Source organism: Polistes fuscatus, unplaced genomic scaffold (assembly GCF_010416935.1).
Source record: "Polistes fuscatus isolate 324 unplaced genomic scaffold, CU_Pfus_HIC Scaffold11, whole genome shotgun sequence".
Taxonomy (NCBI): domain Eukaryota; kingdom Metazoa; phylum Arthropoda; class Insecta; order Hymenoptera; family Vespidae; genus Polistes; species Polistes fuscatus.
Window position 1 is genome coordinate 3070197 of NW_025113009.1, and position 20423 is coordinate 3090619.

General features: G+C 29.1%; 3 protein-coding genes across 5 annotated transcripts; 1 reads left to right on the top strand and 2 right to left on the bottom strand.

Moving 5' to 3' along the window:
- Positions 1 to 66: 66 nt before the first annotated feature.
- On the bottom strand, positions 67 to 11309 carry LOC122526558 (beta-TrCP). 2 transcript variants are annotated; one of them, XM_043650055.1, is made up of 9 exons: positions 11173 to 11309; positions 4628 to 4868; positions 4330 to 4504; positions 3738 to 4194; positions 3272 to 3645; positions 3053 to 3131; positions 2727 to 2916; positions 2596 to 2643; positions 67 to 2329 (listed from the first exon to the last, which is right to left on the bottom strand). In XM_043650055.1, exons 1-8 carry the CDS (start codon positions 11215 to 11217, stop codon positions 2633 to 2635), a joined length of 1572 nt encoding a protein of 523 aa, XP_043505990.1. In that variant the 5' UTR covers positions 11218 to 11309; the 3' UTR covers positions 67 to 2329; positions 2596 to 2632. The 2 variants fall into 2 exon arrangements, with proteins under 2 accessions (XP_043505990.1, XP_043505989.1); XM_043650054.1 differs by having other exon boundaries at positions 2733 to 2916; positions 4330 to 4516.
- A 1003-nt stretch (positions 11310 to 12312) lies between these two features.
- Positions 12313 to 14141, bottom strand: LOC122526561 (phospholipid phosphatase 5). The gene is made up of 6 exons (XM_043650058.1): positions 13845 to 14141; positions 13581 to 13686; positions 13353 to 13500; positions 12921 to 13049; positions 12674 to 12844; positions 12313 to 12618 (listed from the first exon to the last, which is right to left on the bottom strand). The coding sequence occupies exons 1-6, from the start codon at positions 13931 to 13933 to the stop codon at positions 12449 to 12451; spliced, it is 813 nt and encodes a 270-aa protein (XP_043505993.1). The 5' UTR covers positions 13934 to 14141; the 3' UTR covers positions 12313 to 12448.
- A 127-nt stretch (positions 14142 to 14268) lies between these two features.
- Positions 14269 to 20171, top strand: LOC122526560 (KAT8 regulatory NSL complex subunit 3). Of its 2 annotated transcripts, none has more exons than XM_043650056.1 (8): positions 14269 to 14720; positions 14932 to 15305; positions 15383 to 15956; positions 16056 to 16337; positions 16438 to 17130; positions 17202 to 17550; positions 17635 to 17826; positions 18957 to 20171. In XM_043650056.1, exons 2-8 carry the CDS (start codon positions 15058 to 15060, stop codon positions 20063 to 20065), a joined length of 3447 nt encoding a protein of 1148 aa, XP_043505991.1. In that variant the 5' UTR covers positions 14269 to 14720; positions 14932 to 15057; the 3' UTR covers positions 20066 to 20171. The 2 variants fall into 2 exon arrangements, with proteins under 2 accessions (XP_043505991.1, XP_043505992.1); XM_043650057.1 differs by having other exon boundaries at positions 14269 to 14702.
- The last annotated feature ends 252 nt before the right edge of the window (positions 20172 to 20423 follow it).

Below are 20423 nucleotides of genomic sequence, written 5' to 3' on the forward strand. Positions count from 1 at the left end.
TTTATATGTTTGTCTTTTCCAAAGGGATGACAATAATGGAAACTACTTCTTATTAAAATTGTCTCATCCAGTTGTGTACGTATTATATTTTGAATATAGCTTTTGCACAGCCTTCATTTCATTTCCACTTAAATAAATTTGCATACATGAAATTTCATGTTAATATTAATAATAAGCATCACAATGTTTTTTCTTATAGATATTTCAACATCTTTACTTCCATTTTTTATAAATATATAAGTTATAATCAAGCCATAGTACTGTAAGTGCAATGATTTTGAAAATTAAATTAAAAAGAAGAAATAGAAGAAAAAGAAAAAAAATGAATCCCTTAATTACTACTACAATGTCTTATGTATTGTCTAAGAAACATTTGGCTCTATATAAAGTGTCCTTAATAATATTATTAAATAAATTTCATATGAAAACAATTTATTAAAGGATTCTATTTGCTTAGTTAATTATATATAATGACTTTATTCATTGAATGGTTTGAGACCCCAATTTAAGTAAAAGATACACTTGTACCAGTTAGCAGGAAAAGTAGTTTATGGTTTTTCATAAAATCTATATATGTGCATTCATAGACAGCAAAACTGTAATATAATTGGGCATGTGCACACGAAGAATATGTTAAGAATTTATAAGAATTTCATTCTATATTCCTACACTTTACATTTGACAAAAATTTGGAATCCATTAAATATTTATAAAAGTATAATTTTACACTGTTACCCCTGTATATACATATCCCCGTATATACTTACAGTGTTATATATAGAAAGTTTTCCCATATTATCATTCCTAGCTTTAACATCACAATTTTTTGTACCCAATTTGGCTACATGCTGTTACGTTTGCACGATAAGATCTATTATTCGAGAAAATATCTTATGTATCCGTTTAATATTCTTCATTATTATTTGATGAGTATATATATATATGTATGTATATAATATATATATATATATATATATATATATATATATAAGATGCAAAATCCAAAGTCATGTATTAAATTAATATTAGAAATTACATGCGTATAATAAGCTTCGGGTTCTTTTTTTTGAACATTATAAAAATTACAACAGGATCAAAATATTTCATCTCTGCTATGTGAAATTACGTACCAAAATTTACACATTATTACATTTTATGACAACCTGGAAAACAAATAATTTTCTTTTTATGGCTTAATAAGATCATATGTAAATGTCTACATGCAATATTGTATTTCTATTAATCATTATAACAAAAATCATCTATTTGATATTGAATGTAACCCTAAAATTTCATTCAAGAGCAATACTGCTTTAGAGAAACTTTTTAAATCAATAAAATAACTTCAATATTTAATTCGAAGAAATATCATTAGTATACATTTAAACACACAACATAAAAATTATGCTCTATCCGAGATCAATAATCAAGTTACAATAACTTTTTTATAGCAACTATAATCATTTTAGAGGTACTACAGTTGCCTGTACGAATATTTACATCTCTTTGTTTATATATATCGAACGTAATATTTTAAATGCAAATAACATTTTGCCACGTTGCGACAAGGAAATAGTTGACTTTTACCTATTTTTTTTTTTTAAATATAATATGAATATTGCAAAATAATAGTATCTACACCGAAAATAAAAAAAAAAAAAAACTCATCCTTCTATAAATTTAATTCTTGATGTTATATATCAGTGTTATTAAATATGATATAGCGATTCGCCTTAGCTGCCTTTTGAAAGTGATGAAACATAATAATTGTCATAATTATTTTATGAAGTTGCATTTTCACATTCACACAAAATAAGTATCCTGATCAGATAACAGTTTACAATTTTCTTAGCATAAATTAATTATATAAAAAAATCATTAATTTACTATAATACATCTAATATCTTATTAAGTGTATCCAGCCTCCCTAAAACTTTTTCATTTTGTTGCGTGTTTCAAGTCTTTTTCATAGTAGTAAAATGGTCAACTTCTATCGTATCATGGAGCATAGAAGAAATCCAGATATGGCCATAGCAGACGGCAAATCCATGGGATGTATTCATATGATTTTAATATACTGTTCATTACTAAACGCAGTGTGTTTGCCTTAAGCGCATATAAATTAATTAATATTTTTATATAAGTCAGTACATATCTCCTATCTCAAGAGAATTTCTTTTGCGTTTCACTGCAAATAACAAACCAAAGTCCATGATTAAGAGTTTTGGGATGTCTAGGTCTGTTTAGGCGCTGTTCACACTGGACACTGATTCTTTATGTCTTGTGTACACTATCGTGAACACATTCAATTCACTCACTAACCACTTTTCTGAAACAGAACAATGCTATTATTTCATAAATCTCTTTGAATAAATGAGATTATGAAAAACATGTAAAATTATTAAAAGAAATTTATCGTTAAAACCCCTGTGAAGTTATTATATATTATTATATTGATATATTACTTTTTTAAATTGTATAAATGAGGTAAACAAAGAATAAGAGAACAATATTATATCTTAAATGAATGCGTATAATATATGTAACGTATGGTTATAAAATCTATTATAATGTGATCAATTGACGTACACTTACAATTATATCACAATAAAGGAATCTTCTTGTTGATGAGTCACTCAAATGCTGTTTAAAAAAAAAAAACAAAATCTTAATGTTTGGAGATAAAAATACATTTGCTTCTGTATATAAAAATCAAATCTAATTACACATACGAGAAGGAGATCTGGTACCAGATTGATTGGCAGCTAAAGCATTGACTGGTACTTGACCAGTAGACACAGATCCATTTGATGGATTAAAATTGAGGAAATCCCAAATTAGTATCGTATCATCGTGCGATGATGATACTATTTGGAATTCGTCAAATTGAAGACGAAATACGCGCCCAGTATGTTCCTAAATTCATACAAAATTCAATATGATTTATATATATACATATATATATAGATATTAAATATAAATACAATTATAAAATATTATGTAAAACAAAATGAATTATACCAGAATAATAGAATTTTAATAAAGACCTTACCACTAATGTACGCAGACATAAAGTGTTTGCAAGTGCACGCGGATCTAATGCAGCTACCAAATCCCATACTTTAATTTTTCTATAACATAAACGAGACAGACGTAATGTGAGCATCATGAGTGGTCAATAATCTTTTCTGTTATTATATATTAAATTTACAGAAAAAATGTTAATATCTCTATTATTATTGCAGAGATGATAACACAAACATATACGTACCCATCATATGCTCCACTAACAATATGTTTACTGTCAAATCGTATACATCTGACCAATTCTTCATGACCTTCTAAAACACGTAAACATGCTCCACATTCAATGTCCCACAATCTAATAGTGTTGTCACTGCTGCCACTCACGACTAAGCGATCCCTATACTGCAAACACGCTATACCCCGTTTATGTCCATTTAACGTTCGTACGAATTCGCAGGTAGATGTATTCCATACTTTAATAGTCCTATCACCACTAGCAGAAACAATATATTTTTCATCAAAATCAACTACATTCACTGCTGCTCTGTGACCCACAAGTACTCTTCTCAATGCAATTTCCTTCTGCGATGTCATGTCCCAAACTGCTATCGAACGATCCTATACAATAATAAATATTCATAATATTAATTGTATCTAATTAAAAATAATATAGTTTGAAATATATTAAGGCAAACAGTATTAATACTAACCTTAGAACAAGTGACCATCATACCATTATTAAATCTGAGATGTAGTACAGCTTCGCAATGATGTATCAATGTACTAACCATCTCACCTGTTGTCGCATCCCATACTCTTACTGTACTATCCGAAGAGCCTGATATTATGGCTTTGTCGTCATATTGTAAACATAGGACAGAACCTGTGTGACCAGTCAACACCTTAATACATTGTAATGTATTTCTATCCCAAATTTTGATCGTATTATCTCTTAATCCAGAGACTATTTTTTGGTCATCATATTGTAGACAGTAAACGCCTTTTGAATTTTCACTTCTGCAGTTTATTCTTTGAAGATTAAATCTACCCATTCTCCAATTATTATCTATACTATCAATATCTTTAACAATCTTAGGATAAAGATTTCTGTAAAAGTTGTGATTTGGATGACTCTCTCCTGGTCGAGGTTTAAACAGATATTGTATCCTGTGCAAGAAAAAAGGAAAGTATTTATTAATACCATAATTGTATAAAAAGCAATAAACTATTAACACACATACTTTATTCCTTTGGAAAGTGTTTAATAATAAATAGTAAATATCTTAATAAGAAAATACTTACCATCCTCTCCTTTCAGCTAGGCCCCTCCATACTGAATCTGTTCTGACTTTGCGTTCAATTAATTTCTTCCAAAGCATTCCTTCGCTGATAACTCTGTGCCATTCTTTGCAAACTAACTCTGCAGCTGTCAATGACTCGGCGTCCAAATATGAAAGAATACTCTCTGCCACATGATCTAATCCTTTTTCTGATTAGAGTTGTTAAATTACATATTACATAGATATTGCAACTCTAATATATATATATATATATATACCAATATTAGGTACAACAGATGGATAAATAAAATCATACATACTTGGCAAAAGAGAAATAAAATCTCTTTGGAGCATTGGTTTCAGATACGCATTAATGTGACCATGTTGATAATGACACATACGTGCTAATAATTGTTCAACAAAGTGCACTTGTTCTGGTTCACTCCACTTTTCAAACAATTTCATACATATTTCTCTTTCTTGTCCAAACTGTGGTGTCACACCAATAGAAGGTTCTTTCTTACGAGTTGGATCATAGAGAATCGTCATTGGAAACTGTAACTAAATATGTATAAAGAATAGATTTAAAAATTTGCTTGAAAATAAATCATCCAGATTGATAATTAAATAATATTGTTCTTAATGCAAATACATTCATGATATATAAAAGAAAGAATCGTATATAATTTCAAAAACATTTCTTCTCTCTCTTCTCTTCTCAATTCGTCGAGAGAGAAATTTTTATAATCTCATTGTCACACGTATAATTATACAAGAAAACAAATTAACGTATATACATAGTAAAATCGTGAATCGATTACCAAAATAGTATTTATTAAAAATCATAATGATTTAGATGTTAAAAATCTCGATTTAATAGTTGTAACAGCGTTTGCTTTAGATTTGATTACGCGACCTTACGTTGCCATTTCACGTTTGCCTTGACAACCGTCTTTTACCTTACACATATTACCATCCAAGCGTATTGACGAGAGGTTTGAATGATACGTATCGTGTAGAAATTGAAATCATTTAAATCGTAAAAAGCTATCTAATGTTTAATATAATAAAATAAAATACAGCAACAAATGGAAAATTACTAGCCATTAAGATATAATATTATTGAACGAATAAATAATTATTATAACGGAGTTTCCGATAATGTGGATATTTGAAATAAAATAAATCAAATTAATCTCAACGCGTTCTCGTTCAGAATATGAGTTCTATTTATGTATTTCCAGAGACGTAATATTCGATTGCAATCAAATAATAGAAATAATAATAATAATAGAAATGTGCACCAATTCTCTTACTTATAATATAAAATCATAATTTATATAACATTATAAAATATACAATCTATATATTATTGAAAAAATATATGTGCATAGAAAAAGAGAGAAGAAAGAATTAAATAAAGGCTTAGTTACACAAAGAATAGCTCGCGCAGCACGGCACACTGAGAGATTTGACCGTTTCATCTATACTTTCACCGCACATACACGCGCACTCTACAAAGAATATCTTTTGTCCTTACGAACCTATATAACGTCGTTTCATATTTACTTACAACATAAATATGATATACATATATACTCTTTTTTCTCAGAAATAAGTAGAATCAACTTTCGTCAACTTTCTTTATCTAATTGTAAAAGTCTAACTTTTATCTTTTTCTCTTTCTTTCTCTAGTCGATAAAGAATCGATGTGTCATTAAAATATGTGAATCATTAAATGTACATACATTCAATCAATAATATATATTTGTCTGATAATTGACTTTGTTGACACAATCGTAATCAAATTGAACGACTAATGTAAGTATTAAGATAAAAAACATTTCAGGTAATTTTATCGGAACTTACATATACAGGATATCATGTAACTGGTGGTACAATTTACAATTACTAGAGAATTATTCTACATGATAAAGTAAATTTGACAATATAGAATAAAATTTATTCATTCAAGAATTATCGTTTCTCGAAAAAAATAACTAAAAATCTATTCAGTATACGTCCACACTCGACTTAATCTCAATCCAACGAATTTTATTGTAGACTATTTTTATTCGTGTTAATAATCATTATTAATATTTATAGACAATTTCAAACGGCTCGAATTAGGGGGGAGGGCATAGAATACAAGTAAATACTTTTATGAAATTTCATTATTTCAAAAATTGTCAAAAATTCACGCATACTAAATAGATTTTCAAAATCGTTTTTTCGACTTATTTTTGTACGTAAAATATTCCCTATTCGATTGTATCACCAGTTATAAATGATGCCCTGTGTATGTAATGTAAAATAGAAGAATTTATTTCGTCAAATAATATAAGTATCGATCTGAAATTACGTTAGGTCAGCAGGTCGTGTGTATGAAAGTGCACGAGGGATCGTCGACCTTTTAAAAATCGTCCTACCTTCCCGCGTCTCGCATCTTTCCTTTGCATGCAACCTGATTGGTGGTTGGTATGATTACTCAAAATAATTACCATATATACAACAAAATTAATACTTCCTAATTCTAAATTTATTTTGATTTCGATTTATTTAAGAAAACAAAATTTTTCACGAATGATAAGCAAATACTTCAGTTTAATCTTATCAAAAGTTACCATAATAAGTTGACAAAAAACTCTAAATGAAAAAGAACTCTAGGTGAACGTAGTATATCTTAATATCTTCATGAAAACCACCAACCAATCAGTGCGTTCTTTATCTCGATATATCTGTATATTCATACATAATTCGTTCTATATAATTTGATATAACTTGAGTAAGAAATCAATAATTTGTATAATACAATGACGAAGTATCAGTTACTTAAATATTACATAAAATTCTGGCTAGCAAAAAAGATGAATAATATTAAACGAATTATAATATACAATAATGTTTTATAACTTCAAATACTAGTTTAATAAAACCGGTTTGGATGTTAATTTTTTAATGATAGGACAATGATTAATGTCTTTATTATCCCTATTTATGATAATGGGTTGACAAATTTTATCTATTTTTTTCTGAAAGTTTTGAGACTATGTCAAAAAATAAAAGTGAGTTTGACCAAGAAAAGAAAACCATTGTTTCTATGCTAGGCTCAAAACTTTTTAACCCACTTACGTATAGAATGACATAACTAGAACTATACTTTTAAATCAATAAAGAATAAGTTATTTTTTTTGTTAAATGTTCATATTTATTGGTATTAATGTAATTAACGCACATTGGAATCATGCATGAAAATGATATCGGTCAAACAGCCACCTTGGTTCCTGCTACAAATGACACAACTCTTTGAATAAAATAATTTCAATATATATATATGTATAATGAATTCAAATTGCAGTTCTTGTTGAGTCAGGGTTATAGAGAGAGATATCAAACAAATTTGAACAAATTAAATTTATAAACAAATATTTGTATTATTTTTTTCTTCAGTGTGAAATCGTTCATGTTGATTATTTCCGAGTTGTTGCTGCTGGGTAGTCATTCTCAACCATAGTATAACGAAGGAGGAGAAAAAGGAGGAAAAGGAGGAAGAAGAGGAGGAGGAGGAAGAGGAGGAGAAGTAGAAGTCTAGCGACAAGAGACAAGCGTAGAGTTCTCAATTGCCTGAAAATGCTACAAGTGCTCCCGACCTAACGGTACAGCGAACTCGTGTCGAATCTACGCGTTCCTTCGGCTCTTTTGTCTTCGCGCGTACCTTTACAAAAATTCTTAAGAGCACCGTCTCACAAAACAATATGTATATTATATATACAATGAGCATGACACATACACACTCATCCGTTCATTCATTCATATATGCATCACATATATACCCTATACAAGCTCTACGTCCTACTTAACCAATATGTGCGATTATTTCCTTTATTGCTTACCCCCGTTATGTTTTAGATGAATCATTTATACAATTTGAACAATAAAATACTATAAGAACATCGCGATTAGAATATTATTAATATTTAATCAATAATTTATCGATTTTTCATTATCAATAAGAAAATGTTGGTAATTTTTATCAGTTTTTATCATTTATCAATTCTGTATACACCTATGTATATGCAGCAGGAATATATTTTCATAATTGTACCATACGAATTCTTAAGTGTATAACACATATTAATAGTGCACGCGCGCGCGCGCGTGTGTGTGTACATATGAAAGAGAAGACAAATTGAGAATTAGACATAATTATGTCATAATTGGATAAACCGAATCAATTACGGAATAACCTACTATCACAATTATTATCTTGAAATAATTGCAATTTTTTGTATTTTCATTTGATTTCTAACACGTTTGACTGTCATAATATTTTATCAAATAAAATGAATTATATCAAAGTTAAAACGAGCGTCTTAAACCTTCTTTGAATTTACAAAAAAAATTAAAGGAAAGGAAAAATACTTCCGCTTCATCAAGGTTAACTATACTAACAAAACAATGAATCATTTCTTTGGTCAAATGTATGCATGGTCCTTACGATAGGCGCACTTATTTTTGCTTCTAAAACGAATTATGTATGACGAAATCATTAAATTTATCCAGATATTTTTCTCATATGAAAAACAATTTTCTTAAATGTAATATATATTTTCCTTCTCTTATTTATTATATCGCGAAGAAAAAATTTCATTTTAATGACACAAAGAAATGTCAAAAGTATAATCTTTAATGGGTGATATTATAAGTACCTCTTTTAATAGTATTGATTATCGGATGTATTTGCAACAATTCGTCTATAACACGAATAGGAAAAAGAAAACAAGGACGTTAAAGAGACGATGAAAAATTATAGTATTAGATTTTATAGGGGAAAATATGATGAAGTATAAATAAACATTGATTATACATATAAGTTGTTCGTAAATTTGAGAAATCATAGTGTAAAATAAATATACCCAAATGAGAGATAGACAAAAAATGTGAGAAAGAATATTAATTAATTGCTAAGATTAAAATTCGCACGTTTCGGTATTTTTTGACAATATCGGTCATTTTGCTGACAAAAATAGTGACGTTAACCGATAATTTCCGTTTACCTGTTGATAAAACAATTATCAAATCCTTTTAAAATCTGTAATTATGATAGATACAGTGACAGATACCCGTGGGTGGTTGGAAAAGTTTTGAACTTTATATTTGTTTTACTATATATTTTAATTGCAATCTGTTATTATATAACATTTAACAATTTAAATGACAATAGAAGTTGTTGACAGGATTCAAGGTGGGTATTTAGTGGTACCCAGCTCAAGTAGCTCCTGGTAAGCCTAAGAATTTCTTTTTTCGATCAAAATCACTTATATTTTTCGACATAGTCTTAAAACATTAAAAAAAGAATAGGCTCAAAACTTTTCAATCCATTCTCATACAGTATTGTCAATTTACATCACGATTCGACAAAATGATCGATATTATTGATAATATCGATTGTTAACAAAAATCGATAAGCGAGAACTTACAATTAGTCTTATATGTGACTTATTCATTTGAGTGGCAAAATATATTTTCAAATATTATTTGATAGTCCCGAAAAAGTTTTTTGCTTTTACTTGCTAAGTTTTACATGCACAATATATTTTGTAAATGTTATTTTACTGAATAATATATAATCCAATTTTATTTTCTTGTTCTATATATTAATTAAAATATTATTAACGAATGTAATTTAATTACTAGAAGAAAATAATATCACGATTTGTTTATTCCCTAGATGTGAGCGCACACACCTATGAATTTACTATTGCACCGATTATGCAATATGACGAAATAAAATACGACTAATAATTATAAGAAGTAGAAAACAAAGTTTTATGAACAATTTTACAAGTTTGAAGAATGCAATCTTTGAACTATTTTGTTTTTCTTGAATCATTGATTGAATTAAATTAGGGAGAGAGGGGAAAATGTTTTAAATAAAATTATTTGAAAATGAATCAATAGTATATATTTTTATTTGCAATATCGATAAATGCGATAAGAAAAGTATCGAATGAAACCGTATCGTTAGTTTTGCTAACAATAAAAAAAAAACAAATAAATAAAAATAATTAATAAAGAATGATTCACAGAGAGATTTTCAGAGATAAACGACAGAATATATTGGATAATAGGTTTCCCTATTTGAAAACTCTAACAATAATAGAATAAATAATATAGGAGAAAACGAAGTTATATAAAATAGACCAATAGGATGAAGTTTAACAGAAAGGGAGAGCTTATTGATCGTATCAGTTCATAAAAAATGTTCTCACATTGACATAACACTATGGATGGGATATATCAATAAATGATCAAACATTTTTTTTCGACTTTTGATTAATGTAGCTTGACCAATCACGCGAGACACATCTGCACAAGAAACAACCCCTAGGGATGTTATATCAGAAACTATTTCTTCTTTGACATAAGTTCCTGTACAAAAGCATAGAGGAGCAAGGGAGGATAGAGAAAACCGAAAGTAAATTTAAAACCTTTTAGTTAACCTCATTTAGACTCATGTCATTTTGGATTTATTTAAAATTCAACGTTCGTTGTTGGAAAAAATACCATGTGTTGCGTGGAATAAAAACACGTGCAATAAACACAAGCCCCTGACTCGCAAAGGAAACGACAATGCATCTATCTTTCATTCTTTCATATCGGCCCTTATATACTTATCATATGTACTCAACATTCGTTCCACCTATCTTTTTCTCTTTCTTTCTCTCTGTCTTTTTTTCGTCATCCATACAGCTATACGTATATACATGGGGTGTATATATAATAACGCACTCAGCTTCTTTCGTCACAAGGAAACATAAGATGGCGGTGGGTTTCGGGTGAAAAATAGTGATACACTGCGCACCTGAAGATTTGTATTTTCGTCGTCGATGATCTTATCCGTTTCCATGTTGAGATCACGTTTTACACGCACTACGCACCGGTTGCACCTCCGTAATCGGCGACGTCGTCGTCGTCCCGAGTTTGGAATGGATCGATCCGAGGAAAAGCACGCGGGAGCGGCTATGAGATGTCGAATGTCGAACGCTGAACGTCGAACGTCGAACGAACGTATGAATGAAGGAACGAACGAACGAACGAACGAACGAACGGACGGACGGACGGACGGACAGATGGACGAACGAACGTACGAACGAACGAACGAGCGTGTAAGCACAAATGATCGAAAAGAAAATCAAGCTAGACGAGTCGTGCTATTCGACACTGTTGTCTACGGCGCTGGCGTTGCCGTTTTCGTAGTCGTTATTGCTGCTACTTTAATTTCTTCAACACGATCGACGACGACGTTCGCGTTCTCTCGCCATATACAGATAATTCAAGACAACATATTTCACTAAAAGCCAAAGAAAAATATCATGTAGCAGGATATATACACACAAGGGACTACGCGTCACGACACGCTTTATAGAAGCACCCCGTCTACGACGATGATATTCCGAGTTGATACGACGATCATATAAAGAGGGAGGGAGAGAAAAGAGAAACGCTACTGGAGTCGCCGCCGTCGCGTAGGCAGGGCGAACGGCCGCACAATACGATTCGACGCCAATCGACTACACTCCCACCCCTCCCCTTCTCACTCTCTCACACTCTTCTTATGCTTTTACGAGAGTAACTCCCTCCTTTCTTTATCCTTCTTTTACCGAAGAAGTTTGAGAGCACGTCATACGTGGGCAGATCTGAGCGTATACGAATGGCTGACGTTATTGAGGTGCACAGCACCAGAAGGTGCTGAACAGTAGGATGGGAACAGGGAATAGAGAGACAGATGTGCTGCCACATGACATTTCAAAATGACTAACATTAGCGACATCTCGCTACGAATAGCCGAAAGAAAAATTAGCAGATATTTTATTTCAAACACTACTACCGCGTTTTTATGAGAAGATTCACTAATATGATTATTTTGATTTTGAGCTCTATAAAATGCCATATTAATTAATTGTATGAATGAGGATAATTGATAACGAAATAAACAAATTGATAAATTGTATGTCGGATGTATTTTTATAGGTTATTTTGTTTAAAATGGTTGTAAACAACTCACAGGGTTAAAATATTTTACTCAATACATCGTTATTTTTCATTAAATGGTAACACTCAATATTAAAATCTTTACGTTATATCCATTTAATTTGTTCATTTTTGTTAGTTTTTATATTCTCCAATTGCAATTGCATAATTAATGCTTTATATGGTTTATGGCATATTTGAGAATCTAATGGCGGATAATAATGTCTATAACATAGGTATGTTAAGCAAGATCCTATAATTCCACCAACCACAATATCTAAAATAATAAAAAGTTAATCTTTGTTGTAATATATTTTTTTATATCAATTTACCTTGCCAATGATGATGGTAATCACAAGTACGACTTAACGCAATAGCAAGAGCAATACAAATGGGAAGAATAAAAGAGCACAGTTTCCAAGATTGACTTTTGCCTGATAAACTAAATGTATGAAGTTTTCCTGCTAAGTATAATGCCACAAAACCGAAGCTTGCGAACGCAACTAAAAATAGAATACAATGACATAAGTAAACATTTATGTTAATTACATATATATACAATTATTTCAATATACATACACGAGGAATGTCCGCTTGGAAATGATTTTCTTCCATCTCTAACAATAATGGGATTTCCTGAGCATTTAAATTCAGGATTCATTTGCCCATCTGGAAAACATCGCCAAAAGAAATCTGGCCTTGGTCGTCCTAACAGTAAAATATATATTAATTCTTTGACTGCTAAATATACGCCTAATAATAGTCATCAGTATGTATAAAAGGTGTATATTTCGCCACCCAGTCCTAATGACATATAATAAAAAAATAAAATAAAAAAAAATATCACCGTATATATTGATGGCTCTGAATTTGAATGTGCCGCATTCAAAGGGTTAAGACGTCAGTTCAAAATATACAACTAATACTTTTTTTATCTGCTGCATGTATTAATGTAAACAAGAAAAAAATCATACAATAAATTAATTGTCAATAGAAATATCTAACCCTTACCAACTATGAGCTTTATAATATCTGTTATTAAACCATTAAATCCCAAAGCTAATGTCACGCATAACATAGCTTGAGAAAAATCATTTCTGTCTTTGTTAATTATAAATGAAAATAATATCACAACAACTGGCATCAAGAATACGAGAGGCTGAAAAATGACAAAATATGTACCATTTTAATGTTATACATGCACTAATCTATTGTAAGATATAGTTATTAAAAGAATACCCATAATACTGTAGTTGGAACGTAGGAATCTGTTTGTGGATTTTTATATAACCATAATTCATTTTCGTGTATTTTTCTATTAAATGGCTCTGCTTGTTCTAATTCTCTATAGTTTAAATTATAGTAGAATTATTATAAAGATAACTTATTTGTATAATACTAATAAAAAGCATTTAAAAAAAATATTATATAAAACTCTGAATCCATATAAGTTCCAAAAATTATTTAGAGTATATAAAATATTTAATAATTAAATATACTCACAGAAACAACAATGCCAAAATGATTCGTAACAAAATGTCAAAGCAACAACCTGCTGAAAATTCAATGCCGAAAAGACGTACAAGAAGCATCTTAGACTATCAATTTTATTAGATTACACCAATTATCTCTTTAACATCTCTTATTTCTAAATAACATAATTTGTAATAAATACGTATGCTAGCAGAATTTTAATACAAATAATACATTACGATTAATAGTGCACATTGTTGTGCGTTAAATACTTAAAAATAAGAAATAAGCACGCTATGACAAGTGTCAATCATAGTTGCCAACTTTATAAAATGTGTAGTATACCAACTACGGTGAAATTATTCTATTACATTTTGCAATTACTAAGTTACAGAAACGGCACTTAATTGTTTGAATTGTTCATATAAAGTATTGTTTCTATTGAACATACTATTGTAATAACGATTTTTAATTGGTCTAAATAGAAGAAGCATTAATAACCAATTAGAAAGCTAATACATACAAAATCTATAATAATAATTATTTCAATTTTACGAAGAGTTAATAAAAATGGAATTTGAATCCAAAATCTCATTAGATTTGTTTTAACTTTACATTTCAATACATTTTAAATTGTAACAACATTTATATGAAAATATATAGGGGAAAAAATAAAAATCTAGAAAGAACTAAAATCTAGTTTTTATCACAAATGCACATAAATGGAATAGCCATTGCAACAGAGTAGATATTTTGCTGTGCTTTAAAATTGAGTTCATAAATCTTTGACTTTTGCTATGCTTAAGTATTTTGAAGTGATCAAACAATTTTTAGTTAATACGTAACATATCATGGCGCATTAATCTATTGAACAATAAATTTATTTTAGTAAGTGAATATACTAATGTAAGTTTTGATAATAATCGAATTTACACGACTTTAATATTATATATTTTTTATTCAATAAATATGTTCAATATTTGATTAGTTTTTAATATTTTATTTATCATGTCATCAAATTATAATATTCATTGAACGAAAGAGAAATTCATCTTGTACAAATGAAAGTGCTTGCAATGTGTATTATAATTAATATTTTGTTATTTTGGGTTTTTAGATTTTAAATTAAAGCAAAATTAAACCAAACTATTCATGTAAGAGACGATTTATCAGAAGAAATTGTCCAAGATTATGAGGGTCTGCTACATTCAAATTTGTATTATTTGTTCATGACATAGTCATAATGTCATCTGGATTGGTTTCTTCTACTTCGCTAGGTAGCTATGAGCTACCAAGTCCATTGGGAGACACAATGGAAGAAAATTTAAATAAATTTACAACGTATCTTCATCAAGTTGCTGGAATTAATGAAATGGAAGTCGATGTGATATTCAAGGACCACTCTTATGCTCGTCCATGGAATTGGAAACCAGAAAATATTTATGTTAAACCGATAAAAAAATTATTTTTTTCTAAAGTTAATTTAGTTATGTAAGTTAATATTTAATATTTAATTATAAATTAATTTTTTTTTAAATAAACAGAATGATTTCTTATTTGATCCACAGGCAAGACGAAGAAGTCGATGTAGAAAAAATTGATGATGAACAAGCAGTTCCACCATTAGATTTTACAAGAACTCGACATGTTATGGATGAATTTCAACGATTAGCAAATTTTGTAAGACCGGGTGATAATGACGACTGGGAAGAAAAAATAGACAAGACGATGTGGTCATCTCAACAAAGTCGAATATTTACTAAAGTCGTTAAAATATTGAACTCTGAGCGACTTGCAAGATTAGCAAAATCAAATGATATTGCAGAACCACTATTTCGTCGTACATCAGTAAATACTACAGCAAAAAGATTTAGAGAAACTTTAGCCTCTGCTGGTTGGGATTGGAGACTAACTCAATGGTTACATAGTTTATTGTTTGATCATCTTTCTCAAGAGTACTTAGCTATTTATCTTGATATCCTACAAACATTAAGATTAAAAATTCCTCAACTTGTTGATAAAATGATAACAGTACAGCCAAATATTAATGGAAAAAATGGTTCGGTAACATGGGAAACTCTTGGTTCTCTGTTAAAACGAACTTGGGATCCAATTGCTCCTGCGTTAATTAATAGCAGACTTGTAAATATACTATGATATATATTACATCTCCATATTATTTTATATAATCGTATAGAAAATATTTTATAATTATATATTTAATATTATGCTTTATTGCAGAAGAAACTGCCAGGAAATCCTATTTTAATAATAGCTCCATCTGGTATTAGCTCTACTATTTCTTCTCGCCAACATAAATGGATTACACAGTTAGGAGCATTAGGAATGGTAGTTAATGTGCATACGCATATAGGGTTAGCAGCTAGCAGAATGACAATGATGGTATGCATTGATCAACTAATTCAAGCCACACGAGCTAAAATACAGGATATTAGAAGTGACTACCCTGGTAGACCAATAATTCTTATTGGTTTCAATACTGGGGCAGCTGTTGCTTGTCAGGTATAATTATTTTCATACAAATTATTAACTCATTTGTAATATACTATATATAATAATTAATATGCAAAATGAAATACTATTTTGTTTAAACAATTAATAGGTGGCACAAATGGAACATGTAACTGCAGTAATTTGTCTCGGCTTTCCCTTTTCTACTGTCGAGGGAAAACGAGGATCACCCGATGATACGTTATTAGATATTCGTTGTCCTGTTATGTTTATTATAGGACAAAATGCTTCTTTAGTAAGACCTGATGATTTAGAAGATCTTCGTGAAAAAATGTTAGTTGAAACAAGTTTGGTAGTGATCGGAACTGCAGATGATTATCTACGAATATCGACTACTAAAAAGATATCAGAGGGTATTACGCAAAGTATGGTAGACAGGTGTATTTTAGAAGAAATTGGCGACTTTGTGGGAAGCATTCTTTTGCAGCCTAATCCTTTACCTCTAAGATCTCTATCAGTAACTAATTATGAAAACAAAAACAACAAAAAGGACAACCGCAAAAGAAGAAATTCCAACAGTAGCTCTGTTGAGAGCGAACCACATTCTCCTACCTTAAAAATATCTCGACCAACTACACCAGTTTCTTCTACAGCATCAGTTGGATCTAGTACATCTTTGGCTCAAGTTACAAGGGCTGGATCTTTTAGTACACAACCAACTCTAGTCACAGTGACTGGTCAACATATTAATCAAAGTTCAACAATAAGACGCAAACCGCGAGTTATTAATAATCCAAAAGCACAATTTGTAGAACATTTGATAACTTCTAGAGTACCTGCACAGGTAATAATAACAATTCTCTAGTAGTATTCAGTTTTGTCGAATTTTAATTAATATGATTTTATCTTTCATAGAAAACTCCTAACTCAGCAAGTGGCGGTATAACTTTAAACATTGGTTCTTTAGCAAGTCTAGCACCAATTGGACCAATACGTTTAGGTTCATCCATTGACCAAAATAATACAATTAAGACAATTAATACATCCAAATCATCAGTTATGTCCAATAAAATTCCTAAAATTATATCAAATATACCACATCTGAATGTTCCTAAAATGAAAGCTATTGTCTCGACAAACAAAACTTTTTCGAAAGTGATATCAAGTAATTATAGGCATACTAATATTGTCGATAAAAATGGAGATACAAAATTGATCAATGTTTTGACAACAGGAGGAAATCAGTCAAGAATGAATTCTGCAGGTATAAAAATAAATTTTTTTTTAAATTCATTTCAATAATTATATAAATTGAATTTTTTTCAATAATTTTTTTCTCTATGTATAGGGCATAATAAATCTACTGCTAATGGAGAAGTTAGCGGAACAATGCCAACATTGTTGCACAATGGAAAAAGTTCTGCTTCTACAATAAATGGTTCTCCTTCTACTCGTATATCTTTAAGTTCAAGTATATTGTTAACACCTACCATCACTTCGACAACTAATACGCCAATCACCACATCAACTGTTACAAAAGGTAAAATATTATTATCTAATCAATTAGTAAGAAATTTACAGTGATCGTCAAATTTTTTAATTTTTCTATATAGTATCTATCAACTTGATTAGATAAAAAAAAATTTTAATATTGAAGTTATTTTATATAATGTTTTTAATAGCATAGTATCATTATACTTTACTTTTTTCTTCTATTTTTTTTTGGTAAAAATACTAGCTAGGAATTTAAAAGATTATAAAAGCGAACTTGTAATATATATTCCCTTTATCCTAAGAAATTATTGCTTATAAATTTTTAAGGTGTGCGTTTATTTAGAAAATTATATCTATTACATTTTTATTATACTCTACAATAATATTATATATCAATATATAAAATATTATTTGTTTTAAACTATAATTTCATTAGTTAATTTTTTTTAAAATATCATGAACTAAAATTTTTTTTCAGAGTGTAAGTGAGTTGTGTACATAAAATCTCTGGGTATTTCTTGTAAAATAGATTGTCTATAGAATATGCATATAAGAAAAACTAAGGGGATTTATTATCTAATAGTAAAACATAAATAATTAAAAAAACATACTTTTGTATGTATTTATATTCTTTTATTATTGTAAAGTTATTATGAAATTCTGAAAAATTACATTAAAAAAAATTGCATTGTAAATATATGCTAATTTCTATTTTATGTTAAATAAATATTTTTTCACATAATTTGGGTTTGTTTGATACCTATCCCAATCCTTTACAATATACAAGATAAACAGAACAGTTCATAAATTATTAGTAATTAAATCTTAATTGCATATCATTAGATTTATTTATTACCAAAATAGAATAACTCATTATAAGTATAGATACTCATTGTTATTTATATTGATTTAATTTAGTAATGTTGATTTATTCATTTTATATAAATAAAATTAATTTTAATATATTAACAGTATAAAATTTAAGCAAAACTAATTTCCTATTTTATTTTTATATTTAAAATAGCCACTCCCGCGTGACGGTCATGTTTAAAAAAGTGAAATCCTCTTAGTTTTTTTAATAACGAAATCACTTAATTGAATGTATTCATGTAATATATAATATAAGATATATGTGATTATAATATCAGCATCTTAATACTACATCTGTTTTTATAGCGATGGAAAATAGAGAGCCGTCCAATAGTTCTCAAGATGTGGCTCTTAATCCTACTCATATATGGGACATACCTAAAATCTCACAATTATCATCACAAACGGTTTCAGTTTCTACAAGCAAAGATTTTATAAGTACATTAACTGGAAATGCTGCTGCAATTAATGAAAATGCCCAAAATATCAGAAACACCCCTTCATCTGTAATAGCTCCATTCGGTTTTCATAAAACTGGAAATAATGTAGCTATGTCTAACCAAGTGAAATTGTCTCATAATACAAAAACAATGCCAAAAATAACACTAAATACAAATAATTTACAAAGAATCCAAAGAGGAGGAAGATCGCAAACAGCATTAAAGAAAAATATCGTTAACAATATAGATGAAGATTTGGGTAATATATTAGACATACCAATAATATTCGCTAAGGATGATGATAGTTTAAATAATGTTGAGAAAGTATCATTGATATCTCAAGCAGCAGATTCTAAGGAAAAATATATACCTAAATTTAATACTACAAAAGTGGTTCTTATAAGTAACAAGCACGACAAACTTCAACACACTTCCAATAAATTTGTAACTCCTAAGACACAAACAATTATATGTCCTAATGTTCCTGCGCAAAATATGAACCACGTAATACTGCAAACTCAATCGCAAAGTTCAGTAATAAAGACAAAAAATAGACTTGGATTACCTGCACAAAATCGTTCGAATCAACCTACTATTAAGTATACTAAAATTATTTTAGCTAAAAGAAATAATGCTCAGTCTTCTCAAAGCGAGAAAAATGAACAAGTTCTATTGTCAAGTACTTCTCAGAGATTAAATAAACCAAAAATATGTATTTTTGAAAAAAATGATTATAAACGTGCTCCGCCTCAACTAAAATATCAAGAAAATAGTTCTAATGATACAATCGAAATCGAGGATGCAATAAAAACAAATGTTATAGAGAGGAAATATATTACAATACCTGAAATTGATCTCACATCTCCGACTAAATGTAATGAAAAAGAAACTTCGAATGAACGTGAAGTCCAATTTGAAAATAAAGAATATACTGAACGTGTTACATTTAATAATACTACAGGACTGGAAACATAAGATACCTTACTATGTCTTCTCATTGTTATTTACAATACTTTAAGAAAATTATTGCTGACTTTAAAGCATGTTAATAAAACAAATGCCTGCCTCAGAAAAGCGCTAATAAAATATACATATTTAAAAGAGACTAAATAAATAAATAAGAATATATATACATATAAGTTAATTAATTATGATCATATTAAAAAACGTATTCATTTTTTACTTGGTATGTATATATGTACAGTAAACGAACTAAAACATATATTATAGCAAATTTTGCGATATTATTTTTATGCTAGTTACATTAAAAAAATGTGATATATCTTATTGTTTCAAGTAAAAATATTAATATTCTATGTGTAATTATATTGAA